Genomic DNA, 14,985 nt, shown 5'->3' with positions numbered 1-14,985 from the left:
CTGTTTTCCCTAAGGAAACCTTTTCATTCCTCCAGAGCCTTTTTTCTGAAAGCTCTACACTTTTGCAGGAGGTGAGGCTTTTTTATGAATAGGACATTGCTTATTAGGGTTGTCCAATCCCCTTTGGCCTAATCATTCTATTGACTATTGTCCACCTCCGTTCTTTGTACTGTTATGGGGGTTCTTGCTATTGTCATTGAAAATCTCTCTCCCTTAGGTTACAGCGACAAAGCTTGGGTTATTCCTCATCCTTGCTTTCTGAGAAGATGGAGAAATGTGGGGAGCTGACATGGTATTGTTTGTATTTTGTCCCATGCACCATCCATTTCTCCTGAATAGTCAAGGGGAGTTTCTCCAGAATAGGGTTAATGCCACGTGGAGTGTCTGAGAAGAACAGACCTGGCAAGTAACCTTCCACTTTTGCTGACCCCCAGTTCAAGAGAGAACCACGCTGGGGTCTCTATTCAAGACCTTGGGGAAATGTTCAAGTGTATAAGATGCGCTAGTGTGTGCCGCATCAGCCCTGTGGCTGGCTTCTAATGTAGCCATGCTAGCTACTGGAGTAGTTGAGGATTCCACTGAGCATGAGCATACCAATTTCGTCTCATGGCTTTTTCCCTCTGCAGCTGCCATTTTGGTTGTCATGGATGAAGGATCAGGCTTGATATCTAACCCAGCAAGGTTGAAATCACCGTTGAGTTTTTCTTTTTATTGTTCTGCCCTCATGAAAGAGTCCAGTCCCCTTCCTTAACTAGACATACAGATAACTCCTTCAACACACTGTACTCAATGAATGATGGGTTTATTGTGAACCACTGCTTTGGACTGACAGTATGACAATAGAATAAAAATGAAATGAAGAAAGAAAATAAAGAAAGAAAAAGAAAGAAACAATGAGTATGATAAGTGTCATTAATATGCATTTCTGTCATGTATAATATGCCTCATAAAGCCTGTTTGTTATACCGTATATGACTACCAAATATAGCCAACTGAAAGATTAAGAGACAGGTTACATGGTGGGCAATGAATAGTGCATGACACAAAAAAATCTGGCCTAACCAAGCTATCCACACAAAATATAAACATTGATGCAAATATAGGCATCTTATAAAAACTGTACTTACAGACAATGCTTCTATATGTGATACCAAAAGAAGATGGATGTAGATGCCTTGTCAACACAATTCCAAAATGTTCCTTCTACCAAAGAGTGCAAGGAAAAAACCAAAATAGCCTCCTACAGGATTCAGAGGGCAAGCAAGGAGGCCCATATCATGCAAATAGAATAACCACCCCTTAGTGGCTGTAGAAATGAAAGCTGTCCCTTGTCTTTCGCAGGTTAGAGGACTGTTAGCTTGTTGATACTATTCCTCCTTCATGCACACTTTGGAGACACTCGCCGATACAGTTTGGTTGATAGTTACACAACTTTTGGTGCCTGTTAGGCAACATGCTGGCCTGCAGGAATGCTTGGAAAGAACTGAAGAAGGGCATTAGAGAAGCTAAGTGCAAGTACAAGCAGCACTTTGAGGGGCATTTTGAAAACAACCCCCACAACATGTGTAGAGATATTAAAACCATAGCACACTACAAGAGCAATATCTCACAGACACCCTGAACCAGTTCTTTGCATGCTATGACAACAAAAACAGCAGAGAGAGCTCAAATGACACCACCCAAGGAGGAGCATGTACTCGTCCTACAGCGCCACCAGATCAGATCCGCTCCGATGAAAATATACATTACCAAAGCAGAAGGACCAGACAGGGTGTCAGGCTGCACACTGAGGTGTGCTGACCAACTAGCAAGGGTAATCACCAGCATCATAAACCTCTCCCTACAATAGGCTGTAGTCCCCACCTGTCTTTAATCCACCACCATCGTCCCTGTGCCCAAAGAAAGCAGTTAAAAGCTTTGATGACTATTACTCAGTTGTCCTAAGACCAGTTGTTATGAACTGCTTTGAGAGGCTTGTACTATCTCACATCAAGGTCATCACTCCCACCAATCTGGACAGTCACCAGTTCTCTTGTCAAGGAAACAGATCTGTGGAGGATGCAGTCTCAATTGCTCTTCATTCAGCCTTGTCCCACCTGGGGCATCCAAAAACAGTATGTCAGGATGCTATTTGTTGGCTTTAGCTCCACTTTCAATACTATAATCCCCCATAAATCTGTAGAAAAAATTCAACAACCTGGGATTAGCCACTTCACTCTGTTTATGGAGTTAACAGACCACAAACTGTCAGAATGGACTCTATATATATATACACATATATACATATACATACATACATACACACACATATACATACATATATATATATATATATATATATATATATATACACACATACACACACACAGTCCAGTTCTTGTTCTTCAGAGCTAATGAAATAACAGATACTACATTAAAGTGTCAATTCTTGGTTTTAATTTGAGCAGGTTAACGTCCAGGGGCGGACCGGTAACAATAAGCAGCTCAGGAACTTGCTGTCAAGCGGCCCTAATTTGATACGCCAAATTCGAACTGATTGAACGTGTTTGTCGATAAAAACAAACACACTCACACACACACACACACACACACACACACATATGTTAAATTTGTATTGTTTGTGTAAGACTTATATGTAAAACAATGAAACTAATTTTCCAAGTTTTCCTGACCCATGTTTGTGTGTACAGAAAGCACAACTTCAAAGTTGGATTAATGTAATGATCACTTGACAGCTAATCTGACCTAATAGATTGCTTTCATTATTATTTAAAATATTGCAAAACAGTCAACAGTGCTTAAACACAGAACTTAATCAGAACCAGCAGACTCCACATTCACACTACATATTCAACATAAAGCACACTATATTTATGGCAACCTAAACTCACATAACACTGTATTTACACAATATCACACAAAGCATAGTATATTCAAACTATATCAAACACAGCACACTACATTCACAATGGTTTTGTTTGTGATTTCCTTTCTGAAGAGTAGAGTATAAAATGTTCGGGTTTCATATGACTGAGATCCTCCCATGAATGGTGAGAACGTAACAGGTCAGAAAAAATACCTGAAAGGTGCACAAATTTCTTTCTAGCATGTGGCTCAGGTAGCTGGTTGGTTACTCATCATGGATGAATAACTCTTGCTGTCCTTTTGGGTGCCGTGGTTTAGGTCACAAACAAACACAACCCCAGCACAAACAATATTTTGATACTTGTCAGACAGAAAATAAATTGTTAAACATAAAAAAATAACCAGCTTGTTTACTTACACTGTTTTGTGTAAAAAAAAAAAGGGAGTTGTGTGACATTTCCTGATTCTATATTCACAAAATTCAGAAATAACACGCATTTGGAGTGTGCCACTGTTTTATGCCACATATGCATACAGATACTGACTTTCTAATGCAAAAGAGGACTGAGGAAAACGTACCTTAAGTAATCAGAAGGCGGCGCATCATCATCATCATCACCCCTTGCAGACTGCTTAACTAAATCCATTATTTTAGCACACTTTGCGGCATTAGGCAGCAAAGCCTTTTTCTTTTTTTGGCACACCTTCTCTGCACCACCGGCCATATGTGCTAGATACTTTCTGGTGTGGTGCCAACCCCCCCTTGCCCTGTTAACGCATAGGGCCCAAATAACAAGGGTTCAAATGTGATTAGACATATACGCTTGAAGTCCAACAAATTTCATTTAATATTCTGTGGGAAATCCTTTGCAGTCAAAGACTTCCTGAAGTTTTGGACCCACAATCATCAGCAGACACTTTGTATCTTCCCTGGTGATGCTCTCCCAGAGCTTCACTGCAGCCTCCTTCAGCTCTTCAGCTTGCTGTGGGGTCTCTCTGTCTTTAGTCTGGTCTTGAGCACGTGGAATGCTGCCCAGTCAGACTGACATCAGGTGACTGACTCCGCCAGTCGAGGATATTCCACTGCTTCACCCTGAAAAGCTCTGCGGTTGCTTTGGCCATATGTTTAGGATCATGTTTAGGATAATTTTCCAGCCAACGATGAAATGTTGTCCAATGAGTTTTGTTGCATTTGGCTGAATCTGAGCACAGAATGCTTCTGTATACCTCTAAATTCATCATGTTGCTTCTGTCAGCAGTGAAATCATCACAAAATGCAAGTGTGCCAGTTCCATTGGAGCCATACATGCCTGTAAGGTTTTAGTGGTGGTAAACCTTACAAACACGATGAAAGCCAGTGGTTTTGAGGTGTATAGGATGATGGAGAAATGAGCTGTATCAGACAAGCAGGAATTTTTTCCAGAGCTCTTATTTTTACTAGTGAACATAGCAAGTTACAAAAATTTAAGCCATAACAGAACCAAGCACGATGTTTGACAGATGAGGTAGTGGCTTTGGGTCATGAGTGGTTCCTTTTTTCTCTCCACACTTTTCTCTTTCCATGTACATATACATATACATATACATACATAAATATATATATATACATATATATATATATATACACACATACATATATACGTACATATATGTATATATGTATGTATGTGTATATATATAAATATATACATACATACACATACACATATACATATATCATACACATATACATACACATATACATACACATACATGTACATACACATATACATACACATACATATATCATACACATATACATACACATACACATGTACATACACACATATATACATATACATACACATACACATACATATATATATATATATATGCCGTATATAGAACTATATTTATACCATCCACTTTATTTAGAAAAACTATATCAAAATATATTAAATATAAAATATAAATATTAAAGCTGTAATTAATTAGCTGTAATGACAAAGATTTGCAGCTGAGTTACCAAACATAATATTTTCTAAGCCACCAAGCAATGTCAGTAAAACAATGTATGACTAACATTAACCATAATATGCCAATGCACAAGCATCAGGCTCAAACTCACAATATTGTGAGGCTAATAAAACTAATTGTACCACAATTTTTCTCACTTGCTGCACAGTGTTTACATGTCTGCAGGCCAACTGCTACAACCTTAGCTAAGTGGTTCTTTTATTCTAAAGGAGTTGTAAACTAGAGCATCAACGTGCTGGTCCACAAGCATGAGCTAGTCCTTATGCCTACAGTGTTTATTAAGCAGGGTGTCAATGGTGTTCATAATGGTTGGCCAGCTCTCATGTAGCAAGATAAATACACTTGCACCATTCCCCACCGGTCCAGTGCTGGAGCTGGTTGGTGAGGATGCCAGGGGCATAAGCGATGGACATGTGGTTTCCACGGTAACAAAAGACAAAGTACATTATGTTAAGTAATCTATGCTAGGTAGGAAAAAAAACACCTTCAATTCACTCTTCTTCTTCATTATACGTGAGAAGAGTCGTCTTCTAGCTGTGTGGTGCTGATGCACCAAAGGAGAGCTTCCCTGTATAGTACAATTCTCTCTCCTCCAGTAAAATTCTTAGTGTGCTGTATCCTGGATTAGACCTATTAACCCAACACTGGTCAGACGTTTTAGAAAAATTAATCATCACTAAGGGTGCCACGTAAAAATAAGTTGACTGAAGACCAACATCCCCATATTTGTCACAGCTACGAGAAATGTATGATTCAATGTATTTATTAGTATATTTTTTGTTGATTTATTGTTACTTGGCTACTTACATTGAGAGGTCTTTCAGACATGGGTGCAATGAGTGGACTATACAGTTAAACACCCTTCAATACTGAACCACAGTGGTTCAAACAACCTGAAAAGGTGCTTGAACTTTCATCATGTTTCAGGTGATGTTTTGGTCCTCAGACCTTCATCAGGCGATTTCAGTCATGAATCTTGCCTGATGAGGGTCTAAATAAAACGAGTCTAAGTGATGGACAACTTTTTGGCTTTCTTTTGAGGTCAGGACTTTTCGACCCTACGCAAGAACTTTTTTGAAGTTAAATGCACCTGGAAAAAGTGTAAACGGCAAGCTCTCAGTAGGAAATAACTAGTGTTAGTGCCAAAAAGTTACTCAGAGGACAAATTCCTACTGATTTGATGTTGAACCAGCAGCTCCTGATGACAAAATGTAATAAAATCCATGAGATAAAAACAAAAAAGGAAATAAATTAAATCAATCCATAAAGGGAACCGCAGTGAAACTCGAACTTTAAGAAAATGTCACTCAAAGTCACAATGACATTTGTAATAACACTAATAACTAAAAAAATCCCAACCTTGGAAAAAAGCCTCAATAGTACATTGTGTGTTTCACTCCATATGTTTAGATAAGCACGATACATTTTTTGAGCAGGAGGGGGATGTGACATGGAACAAGGGTCCCCTGGCCAGGAATCGAACCATGGATGTTAGAGTTACTGTATGTAGTATGCGCCTTAACCATTGGGACACCAGACACTTCCAAGCTGGGATGTCATAATACCAGAATTGCGTTAGTCTGTACAAATACTTTTGAAATTCCACCATTTGATTGTTAACAAACTCCTCCATAGTCAGTATGCAAGCAGTAGTTCCAATTGACTAATATGATGACAAACCAATAATGTGAAAATATTAATTTAAAAAGTCAATGTTATATTTTGACAAACTGAACGGTAATGCCGACAGCGGCCTACTAACGTTATGAGCCATTGGGACGTTAACCTAAACAAGATAACGTTAGCCTTTGTGAACGTTGTATGTTGAGCATTGCTACAATGGATGCCAGCGCAGAAGTATTTAGACTGTAGAAATTACTGTACAGATTATCGCTGAAAAGTTGGGAATGTGATTTTAGAAGACAGCGTTTGTTGGGAAGGAACCAAGTTCTGATGATATGGGTACCCATGCTGCTGCTGTCCAGATATGCCAATACTGGACTGACTGATACTGAATCATGAATCGTCATTGATCATCACTGACACCAAATCCATACACAGTGATTATGCATAGTCGCTCAACCCAAACAAACATGACCTACATCCATAATACATAAAAACAGCCCAACATGTCTAGATCATGATTTTAATGGTTATATGATTGCTCCAGGCAATAGTGTCTATTCAGGCAATGATTTTAAACACTCTGTGGAAGTTTCTTGCTATAACAGTTTATCATGTTATAGCAAGAAAAGTTAGTTTTAATGGTACACTGGTTCTGTGATAAAACAAGATAACGTGATATGTTATTATATTGAGAAAAGTTCATCAAAAAAATGAAATTATTTGGTATCTCGAAATAATGAGAAAGTATGTCATAATAATGTGAAAAATATCTTGTTATAGCAAATTTATTTATTTTTTGCCATTGTGGCAGCAATACGCAGCCTATTTTTCCTTGAATATTGAAAGTAAACCCCGAAAAACATGCTTGATTTTTTTTCAGAAAGATGGATGAAAGTAATACTGAATGAAGGTGGAACAGAAGCAAGTAGAACAGTGGCTAGCTAGTGGAACAGGGGTTAGTCTGGACTTGACATCATGACCTGGGGTCACACCACTCTTTCCACATATATTTGTTTTGGTTGTCGTGATTGACAGGAGCTGCAGTTGTGACCCAACTCTCCCATCAAGGTGTGAGAGAGCCATGGTCATACCATGCTAATGATGACCACACACATCTACTTGAAACCAGGAACCTTCCACAACCAGTGCCTATTGGTATTATTGGTAATTAGGTTCTAGCCAATCAGCTCTTTGTTAGAATTCTTGAATATATCAGTATATAAATGGGTTTCCCATTTACGAACAATCATGGATGTGCGTGCACCAGCGGGGTAGAAAACACATTTCCACAATATCCTAATAGCTTATATATGGACGTTTTCAATATTTTGAACTAAAGCATTACTGTTTAGAGATGAATTTGTGTGCAACACACATCCTGCTCTGGCAAATACCATGATATATATTTCAGTCAGAAAAGCAGATACTAGCATTGATAATGCTTAATGAGGCTATACACAAAGTTAGCTCCACAGGTAGAGAGAAATGACCCGTGTGTGTCCAAAAACAACTGACAACCCAGGTAATGAGCACAGAAGACCCCTCACACACTTAATGTTAGCGTAACTCATTCTGGTTATTATACTCATAACATTAGCATAGATGAAAATCCTGCTTTTTCCTCAAAATATACCAGACACCAGATGAAGACCAGAAGTGCTACATTATTGCAAACTCATATTACAGATTACTGCAGTGTAAAAGGCAGAGCCATCCTGTTGATACAGGATTTAATTGATTTAATTGATCAGCCACATGTGATCACAGAAAGAGACTCTGTACGTCTCTTTAATTTTAATTCCTTCATTTATTTTTAAATTCTCAGCTGGCATTTATTCCTGAAGTTTCAGTGTAAAACCATCCACGGCCTTGATAAAGTCCATGGATCTCACCTGTTTGCTGGGGCGAACAGCTAATTGTGCACTTTGTGTTTCCTTCTTGGGTTAATGAACAGTTTCCAGCAACTACTTGTGTGATTTGTGATGTTTTAGGCACAAAAACTACTTTTGACATTGATCCCTCATAAGATCTCAGTCATTTCGGGTCGTTTTCTGCCTGCGCATTCAACTAGCTGATAACGTCACTTGGAAACCCGTGGTCCATTTAGTACCGCACAGAAACCTGCTCCAACTATTCAAGGAGGTGTTATGGAACATGGAAATCAGAATATAGAATCATTTTTCCTACATGCCACACAGTCCGACACAGTGAGACTAACAGAGGTATAAAGTATAAAGTGGTAAAGGTATAAAGTAGTAAATGGAAGGAAGACGGAGAGCTTTGAGAGTTGGACAGTTGAAGAATTAAGAAACTAGAGAAGAAAGCGGTCTCTGTTAGACCGCGATATCCCCATCACATTAAAAAATGTACTCACCTGTTATAACCCTGGATGTATTAAAGAGAAATAACGTAAAACTTACACTGAGGGCAGCTCCAGCAGTGTATTATGTTTGAAAGCTCCTTTTGTACAGGTATTGACTCATTAATGTAGTAGTCATTAATTAATAAGGAAATAAATTAATTACAATAATATGATTAATTATCTGACCCACAGTATTATATTTAGACAGTTGTGTCCACAGCACAATGTTCAAACAGCTTTCAGTCTTCTGTTGTTGACATTCCTTTGACTGTCAGGTTTGACGGTTGCACACTGGCAGAGAAAAACCTGAGATTGCAACTTTTCTGTTGAAAATGGAGTTTTGATGGATTTTGTTGGCGCTCATGGTCTCAGTATTTATACCTGCTGGACAATACGATATTAAAACTTTTGGGTATCTTGTCTCACTCTGTCGGACTGTTAAACCCTTGACTGCGATGTCGGTGACAATGCATCCCGCAACCTACATCAGTGGCTCTGACAAAATCCAAGATAGCGCTGTTTGTGAAACGGTGTATGGCTAGCACACTGAAATGAACCACTTACTCTGGCAGCAAGAAAAGTGTTAAAAAAAAAATTACAAATGCACTGTTTGGTAATCTTCTCAGCAACTACTGCTGTGAGTAAAATCGTTGTCAGGTGGGTTTTACTTTAAACCAACAGCAGGCTGAGGTTCCACTACTGCCTAAAATCCAAGATGGCGGCGGAGCTCTTCCTCTCTGCACCTGGAGGTGCCGCTCGGCAGCAGTGCTGTGTCTGGTGGCCAGAGGCAGTACTGCAGCTACAGATGATCAAAACAGTAGTTTGATTTCTAGATGATGAAGACAAGAGGAAATGTCATTAATAAAACTTGGGACTTTTTAAATCAGGTAAAAATGTCCAGGTAAAACTAGAATAAGTTATTACCCTTAAAACTGGAACAGGGTAGCATGCATCCAAAATTTAGTACCTGATCTGTGATCATACAAATACAGGACCAATTCACAGTTTTGAATTCTTCACGTGACGGAAACTGTACTCATTATATAGCGTGTAGTTCTAAGTATGTTACACAGTATAAAGAGACATTCTCGAAGTGTCTTGTGTTTCTCTACATTACGGCGGTTGACCGTACAGACGTCAGTACAGCTTTTGACTGCCTGAAATTATGTTATCACCTTGCAACAAAGTAAAGAAGTTGAACTCCACCTGGTGACTTGTTGCTCTCTGACACATACATATTATCCAGCTACGTATACAGGGTTAGAAGCCAACATTCATTTTAACACAAATGTATTTCTTACCAGAGCGACCATAGTTGTATGGTGCAGAAAACCGCAAAATAACTCTTTCGGGTTTTGCTGTAAAATGTGAACCGTCAGACTAAAAAAGAAAATATTGACTGACATTGACTGTGTATGTAGGCCACGCTTTACATCAGGTATATACAATTTTTTGACCTTCCAGCAAACTTATTTTCACAAATGTTTGACTACGTTTTCCAATAATTACTATGCTCATTAAATATATACTAGAAAGACTTGGCAGAGGGGTCTATACTGTTTCAGCTGCCCCCCACTTCAAAAACTGCAGGTCATGAGTTGGGTCTGTGGGGCTTAAATTTGGATGCTGTTGAGAAAAGTAGTTCAAATCACTAATTAAGCCTGTCCATCAGCATCATTGACTGTATATAACCATCACAGAATTTGGCTTCATGCCCCACTTCAAGTCAATGGAAATAATGAGCAAAATTAGGGGATACCACTGCCAGTAATGATAGTGAAGGCCCCATCAACCCAACAAGGTCTATCAAAAGGCCAACTCAAAAGGTGGCTGCGCGCACACACATACACACACACACACACTCAGAACGTACGGTCTCACATGCAGCAGATCTCCAAGTCATATTACTTCAGAAGCAGAAAGGCAGATCATTGATCTTCAGATAGAAAGCGGTGGGACGGTGCATCAGGTGTCACAGGGAGTCGAGATGCTCAGACAGTGAAGGATCTGTATGGGGAAGACTCACCGAGTCACCGTCAACAAGGCTGAGCAGGTTAACAAATTATGTCTGGCCTTTGAAACCCAAGGGGATTCAAATAGTATTAAGAGAGTGACTTGGATTGAAAAAGTCAACACTGACGTTTTTTGTTAAGGCATTACCACGCTGAGTAGACAAAACACCAGCCACCTGCCGTCTCAGAAATGAAAGATGGGTTGGAGTTCAAGTTTCCTTCTTTGCTTTTGTTTGTTAATTCTGCCTCAGTCTGATTAGGTGAATGGATGGGTACAAGCTAAGGAAGGGTTCTGAGTCAGACTGGGAGCTTTTCACAGAGTGAATAGAGAGATGTAACCACCTAAATGTGCATTAGGGCTATTCTCCAAATAACAATATGTATACAGTAAGAACTGTTGGAGAAGAATTCACTTCAGATACCTTTTGTCAATGTTTTCTTTATACTGTGGGGAACCAAAACGATGTGAGTCAGCAGAGTAATACAGGTAAGATCTGCTTTGCTGCTGTTATAGTGTTTTATTTTTGCATTTCTGTATTGCTTAGTGTAGGTGTAGACATTTTAATTTGGGAAAGCTGGATGAATCTGCTGCCTCTCTCTTAGTAGCAATCATTTACTTTTTTATTTATTTATTTTTTTTAATGGTACGGAGATTTAGGCTGTTAAGATGCAGTGTTGGAATGTAACTAAGTACATTTACTCACGTACTGTAAGTACAATTTTGAAGTACTATGTGCCACTTCATACTTATCCCCCACTACAATTCAGAGGGAAATATCGTTTTTTTTTTTTTTTTTTACTCCAGCTATAGTTCCAGGTTACTTTTTATATTAGTCTTACATCAAGAAAAATATATGATAAAATATTATAAAATAAATAAATAAAAAAAACATTGTGGAATTTAAAACTAGCTCCACCTAAACCAGGTGCAACAGTATCTATGCTACTTACACAATGCATCAGTATTACCAGTCTCAAAATCACAGCTGTTAAGATGCAAACATTTTTACATAAAGAAGCTTGAGCTCATATGCAGGATCACAAGAGTTTCGGCAACTGTTTCCACTACCAGGTTTTTCATGGTGAACAGTTTGTGTGCGGCAATGTTGGCTCACCACTCAGAGCCAGCCAATGACACGACAGGCCTGTGGCTGAAGATGTGGCTCATTGAGAAATGGAGGCCAAAAGGAGGCAGACCAACTGTAGCAGACTAGCTGTCAACTGACAGCCCAGCACTGGTACAGAAAGACGTGAAGGAATGCACCAGCAAGGGTAAATTGTCAATAGAAGTTCGTCCAAGGTCAATGGCAGACACAACTTAAATGCTACAAATCATTAAACAGAGTGTTTGTAAGGCAGTCTGTCAGCCGAAGCGGAAGGTATTTTGGTGTGCAAAAGTTCGGGTTATTATTTTGTGATCCTCCGCCAGCCAAGTCAGATTTACGCCTGCCCTCAGTCGATACAGACAAACCACACACCGTATGGTTCAAGTCTCATTTTCTAGACGCAAAGACTTTTTTTTTTTTTTTTTTTTAAACCAAGCGTTCACTCCAGGTCTTTAAAATGTCTAAATATTTCCATATACTTAAGTGTTCCACAGCATTTCTACATTTCATTGCAGGGTTGAGTTGTAATTTTCTTATTTCTGAAGTATTAACTATGTCATAGCTTTAACTGTAGTATGTTTAGATGGCAGTCTTGACTTCTAAGTATTTTGTAATCTGGCAGGTGTTAAATCTTCAGAATTATTCAGAAATATACCAGATTTTGCGGCGTTCGGTTTTTAAAAACAGCTTCATCATATTGATGAATAAAACCTCAGCTCATACAAAATCAACTAGTGTCATGACAAAATAATGAACGGGTAAAGATTAGGTGATGTGTGCACCTAACCACCAGTGTAATATACTGAACAAGATATTGGCTCAGATCAAACTAAAAGACAAAATCACATTGTTCCGAGTTATAGCTTGGACTAAAATTCCAAACACAGCACTGCAATCTATTATATATTCAATATTCAATTTTGAAAGATGGCTTTCATCTTATGGACTGCACAATGTTGGTAGCAATGATTTGACAAGACTTCAGAAAGTGTTTCCTTTCTTCATCACATGGGTTGTTTTTGCAGTCATCTGTGTTCCCCGGATATTAGTATTACTCCAGGAAATTAGCCTAAAATGTATCATCAAACAAAGCCATTTCAAAGCAGCTAGAATCTAGTCTGTTTTATATTTTTTATTATTTTGGCCACATGCTGTATGCTTTGGAGACTGTATTGTTGATGAAAATCTGATTCTAATTAACCACATAAAACGAGCTGAATTATCAAAGCAGGTTTGAAACCAACAGTACATAATATCAGTGTGACTTTAAGCGGGACACAGGACCTCTACTTCCATTACTAACTGCCAGTTGCTCTGTATCATCTTAATGTCTAAAATGGGAAAGAGCTTTCACTTTTAAACAATGAAGTGCAATGTTAATAATAATGTCAGTATAGGTTGTTATTGTGCATTTGAAGTCAAAATCAGCATCAGGCAAAGCATTCGTTTATTTGGCCTAAAAGGGCCATAAATAAAATTTTATTCTCTCGATTTATTAACAAGCCACAGGAAGTCCATGGCTGTCTACCACAGCACTTAAAACATCTCATTCTGGCACAGTCTACAAAGACATGACACCCATTTGAGATACTCTGAGCCGCTGATAAATCTGAAGGCTCTCTTCCTTACTTCCTTAGAAAAATAAAAGAAAACATGGTAATACTGTACCAAACTGGAGGCAGAGAAGCAGGGTGATCCTTTTCACGCAGAGAAGGGTGCTTTAGAAAGGACTATGAGCGTGGTTGGAGAAGCTTGAATCAAACAGCAACAACAACAATAATAAACTAGGAAAAACCCTCAAACTCTTGAAGCAGAATGTAATTGGCTTTCAACCACTGCAGGATTGCCACTGTTTTTTCCATCAACTTCTCCTCTCACATTTCTTTATTCCCTCCCACGAGTCCGCCCTCTCCTCCTCCTTCCTCCGTTGTGTTCTGCTTAAAATAAAAGTGAAACAATATTTATAATAATAAAACCTATAGCAGCAAAAGAGTAACAGAGGAATAACAGCTAGAAGCGAGTGACCCCTGGATTTATAAGGAAGGCATGGGTTAAGAGAGGTCCATGGATTTCCGCCCAGGGTCGGGCCTGGGAAAAGGGAGAGGTGTCTGGCCGTCCCTCTGAGCTCATCTCCCCTGGGTGGGCAGTCTGCCAAGGGCGGCCATGATGCGGCTGAATCGTTCACACAGCTCCAAAGTGGAGTAGGAGGGCAGCTTGGGAGGGTCGTGGAAGCTTTTGATCTCTGTCGAGCAGTCCAGTAACTTGGGGAGGAAGTCAGTTAGCTTTTCCTGGAGGTTGGCTGCCAGCAGGAGGAGAACAAACAGAAAGAAAGATAGTAAATGATTAACTGTATGGACCTTCCAACACAATGCAGTGAAAATCAGATTCCTAAACACAGAACACAGGGTCAATATTTTCAATGCGATATCCCAAGTAGTTTGAAAGCATGTTCCACAACAGAAACAGATTGTAAAACTCTAGTGAATTGGTGTCTGGGTGATAAAACTCTGTTATCCTGAACAAAGGCCAGGAACTTAGAGAATACGCTCCCTGTGGGCTGATATTGGAATGTACTGATTAAAGATGAATCCTCTTCAGTCCCATCTTTCTACCAAGAAACTGTTTTCAGGAGCATTCTGAACATTTCTTAGTGCAATTTGACAGACAACTGACCTACTGTTGATTAATCTACAGATTATTTTCTTGGAGAATCAATTAATTGTTTTGTTTACAAAATATCAGTGAACGGTGAAAAAAACCTAAATTTCCTCCTGTTTTGTTTTGAAGAAGCAATTATTACTGTGAAGCTCTGCAATCATCTAATTTTAATCATCTTATATAAAACAACAGCTAACAATCAAAATTTCAGGTTTTCCAGGACAAGAGGAAATGCTGCACAGCCTGGAAGCCTTTCAAATGTGTGAACTGAGCCGTGGCCTGATTATCACGAACTTTGGCAGGGGTACTGAGGAATGTACTAGTAACCTAAGACTTCAAC

General features: G+C 39.0%; 1 protein-coding gene across 4 annotated transcripts in view; it reads right to left on the bottom strand.

Annotated features, from left to right (window-relative positions):
- Window positions 1-13,156: 13,156 nt before the first annotated feature.
- usp25 (ubiquitin specific peptidase 25) overlaps window positions 13,157-14,985 on the bottom strand; it is a 30,776-nt gene continuing 28,947 nt past the window's right edge. For 2 of the 4 annotated variants that reach the window (XM_040150160.1, XM_040150161.1), the window contains exon 26: window positions 13,157-14,286. In XM_040150160.1, the coding sequence (XP_040006094.1) occupies window positions 14,114-14,286 (173 nt within the window). In that variant the 3' untranslated portion in view covers window positions 13,157-14,113. The remainder of the gene's footprint in view (window positions 14,287-14,985) is intronic. The other 2 variants (XM_040150163.1, XM_040150164.1) reach the window with 2 other exon arrangements.

This window comes from Xiphias gladius, chromosome 17 (assembly GCF_016859285.1).
Source record: "Xiphias gladius isolate SHS-SW01 ecotype Sanya breed wild chromosome 17, ASM1685928v1, whole genome shotgun sequence".
NCBI lineage: Eukaryota > Metazoa > Chordata > Actinopteri > Istiophoriformes > Xiphiidae > Xiphias > Xiphias gladius.
The sequence above is the reverse complement of the archived record's forward strand: the minus strand, read 5'-3'. Positions and strand labels throughout refer to the sequence as shown.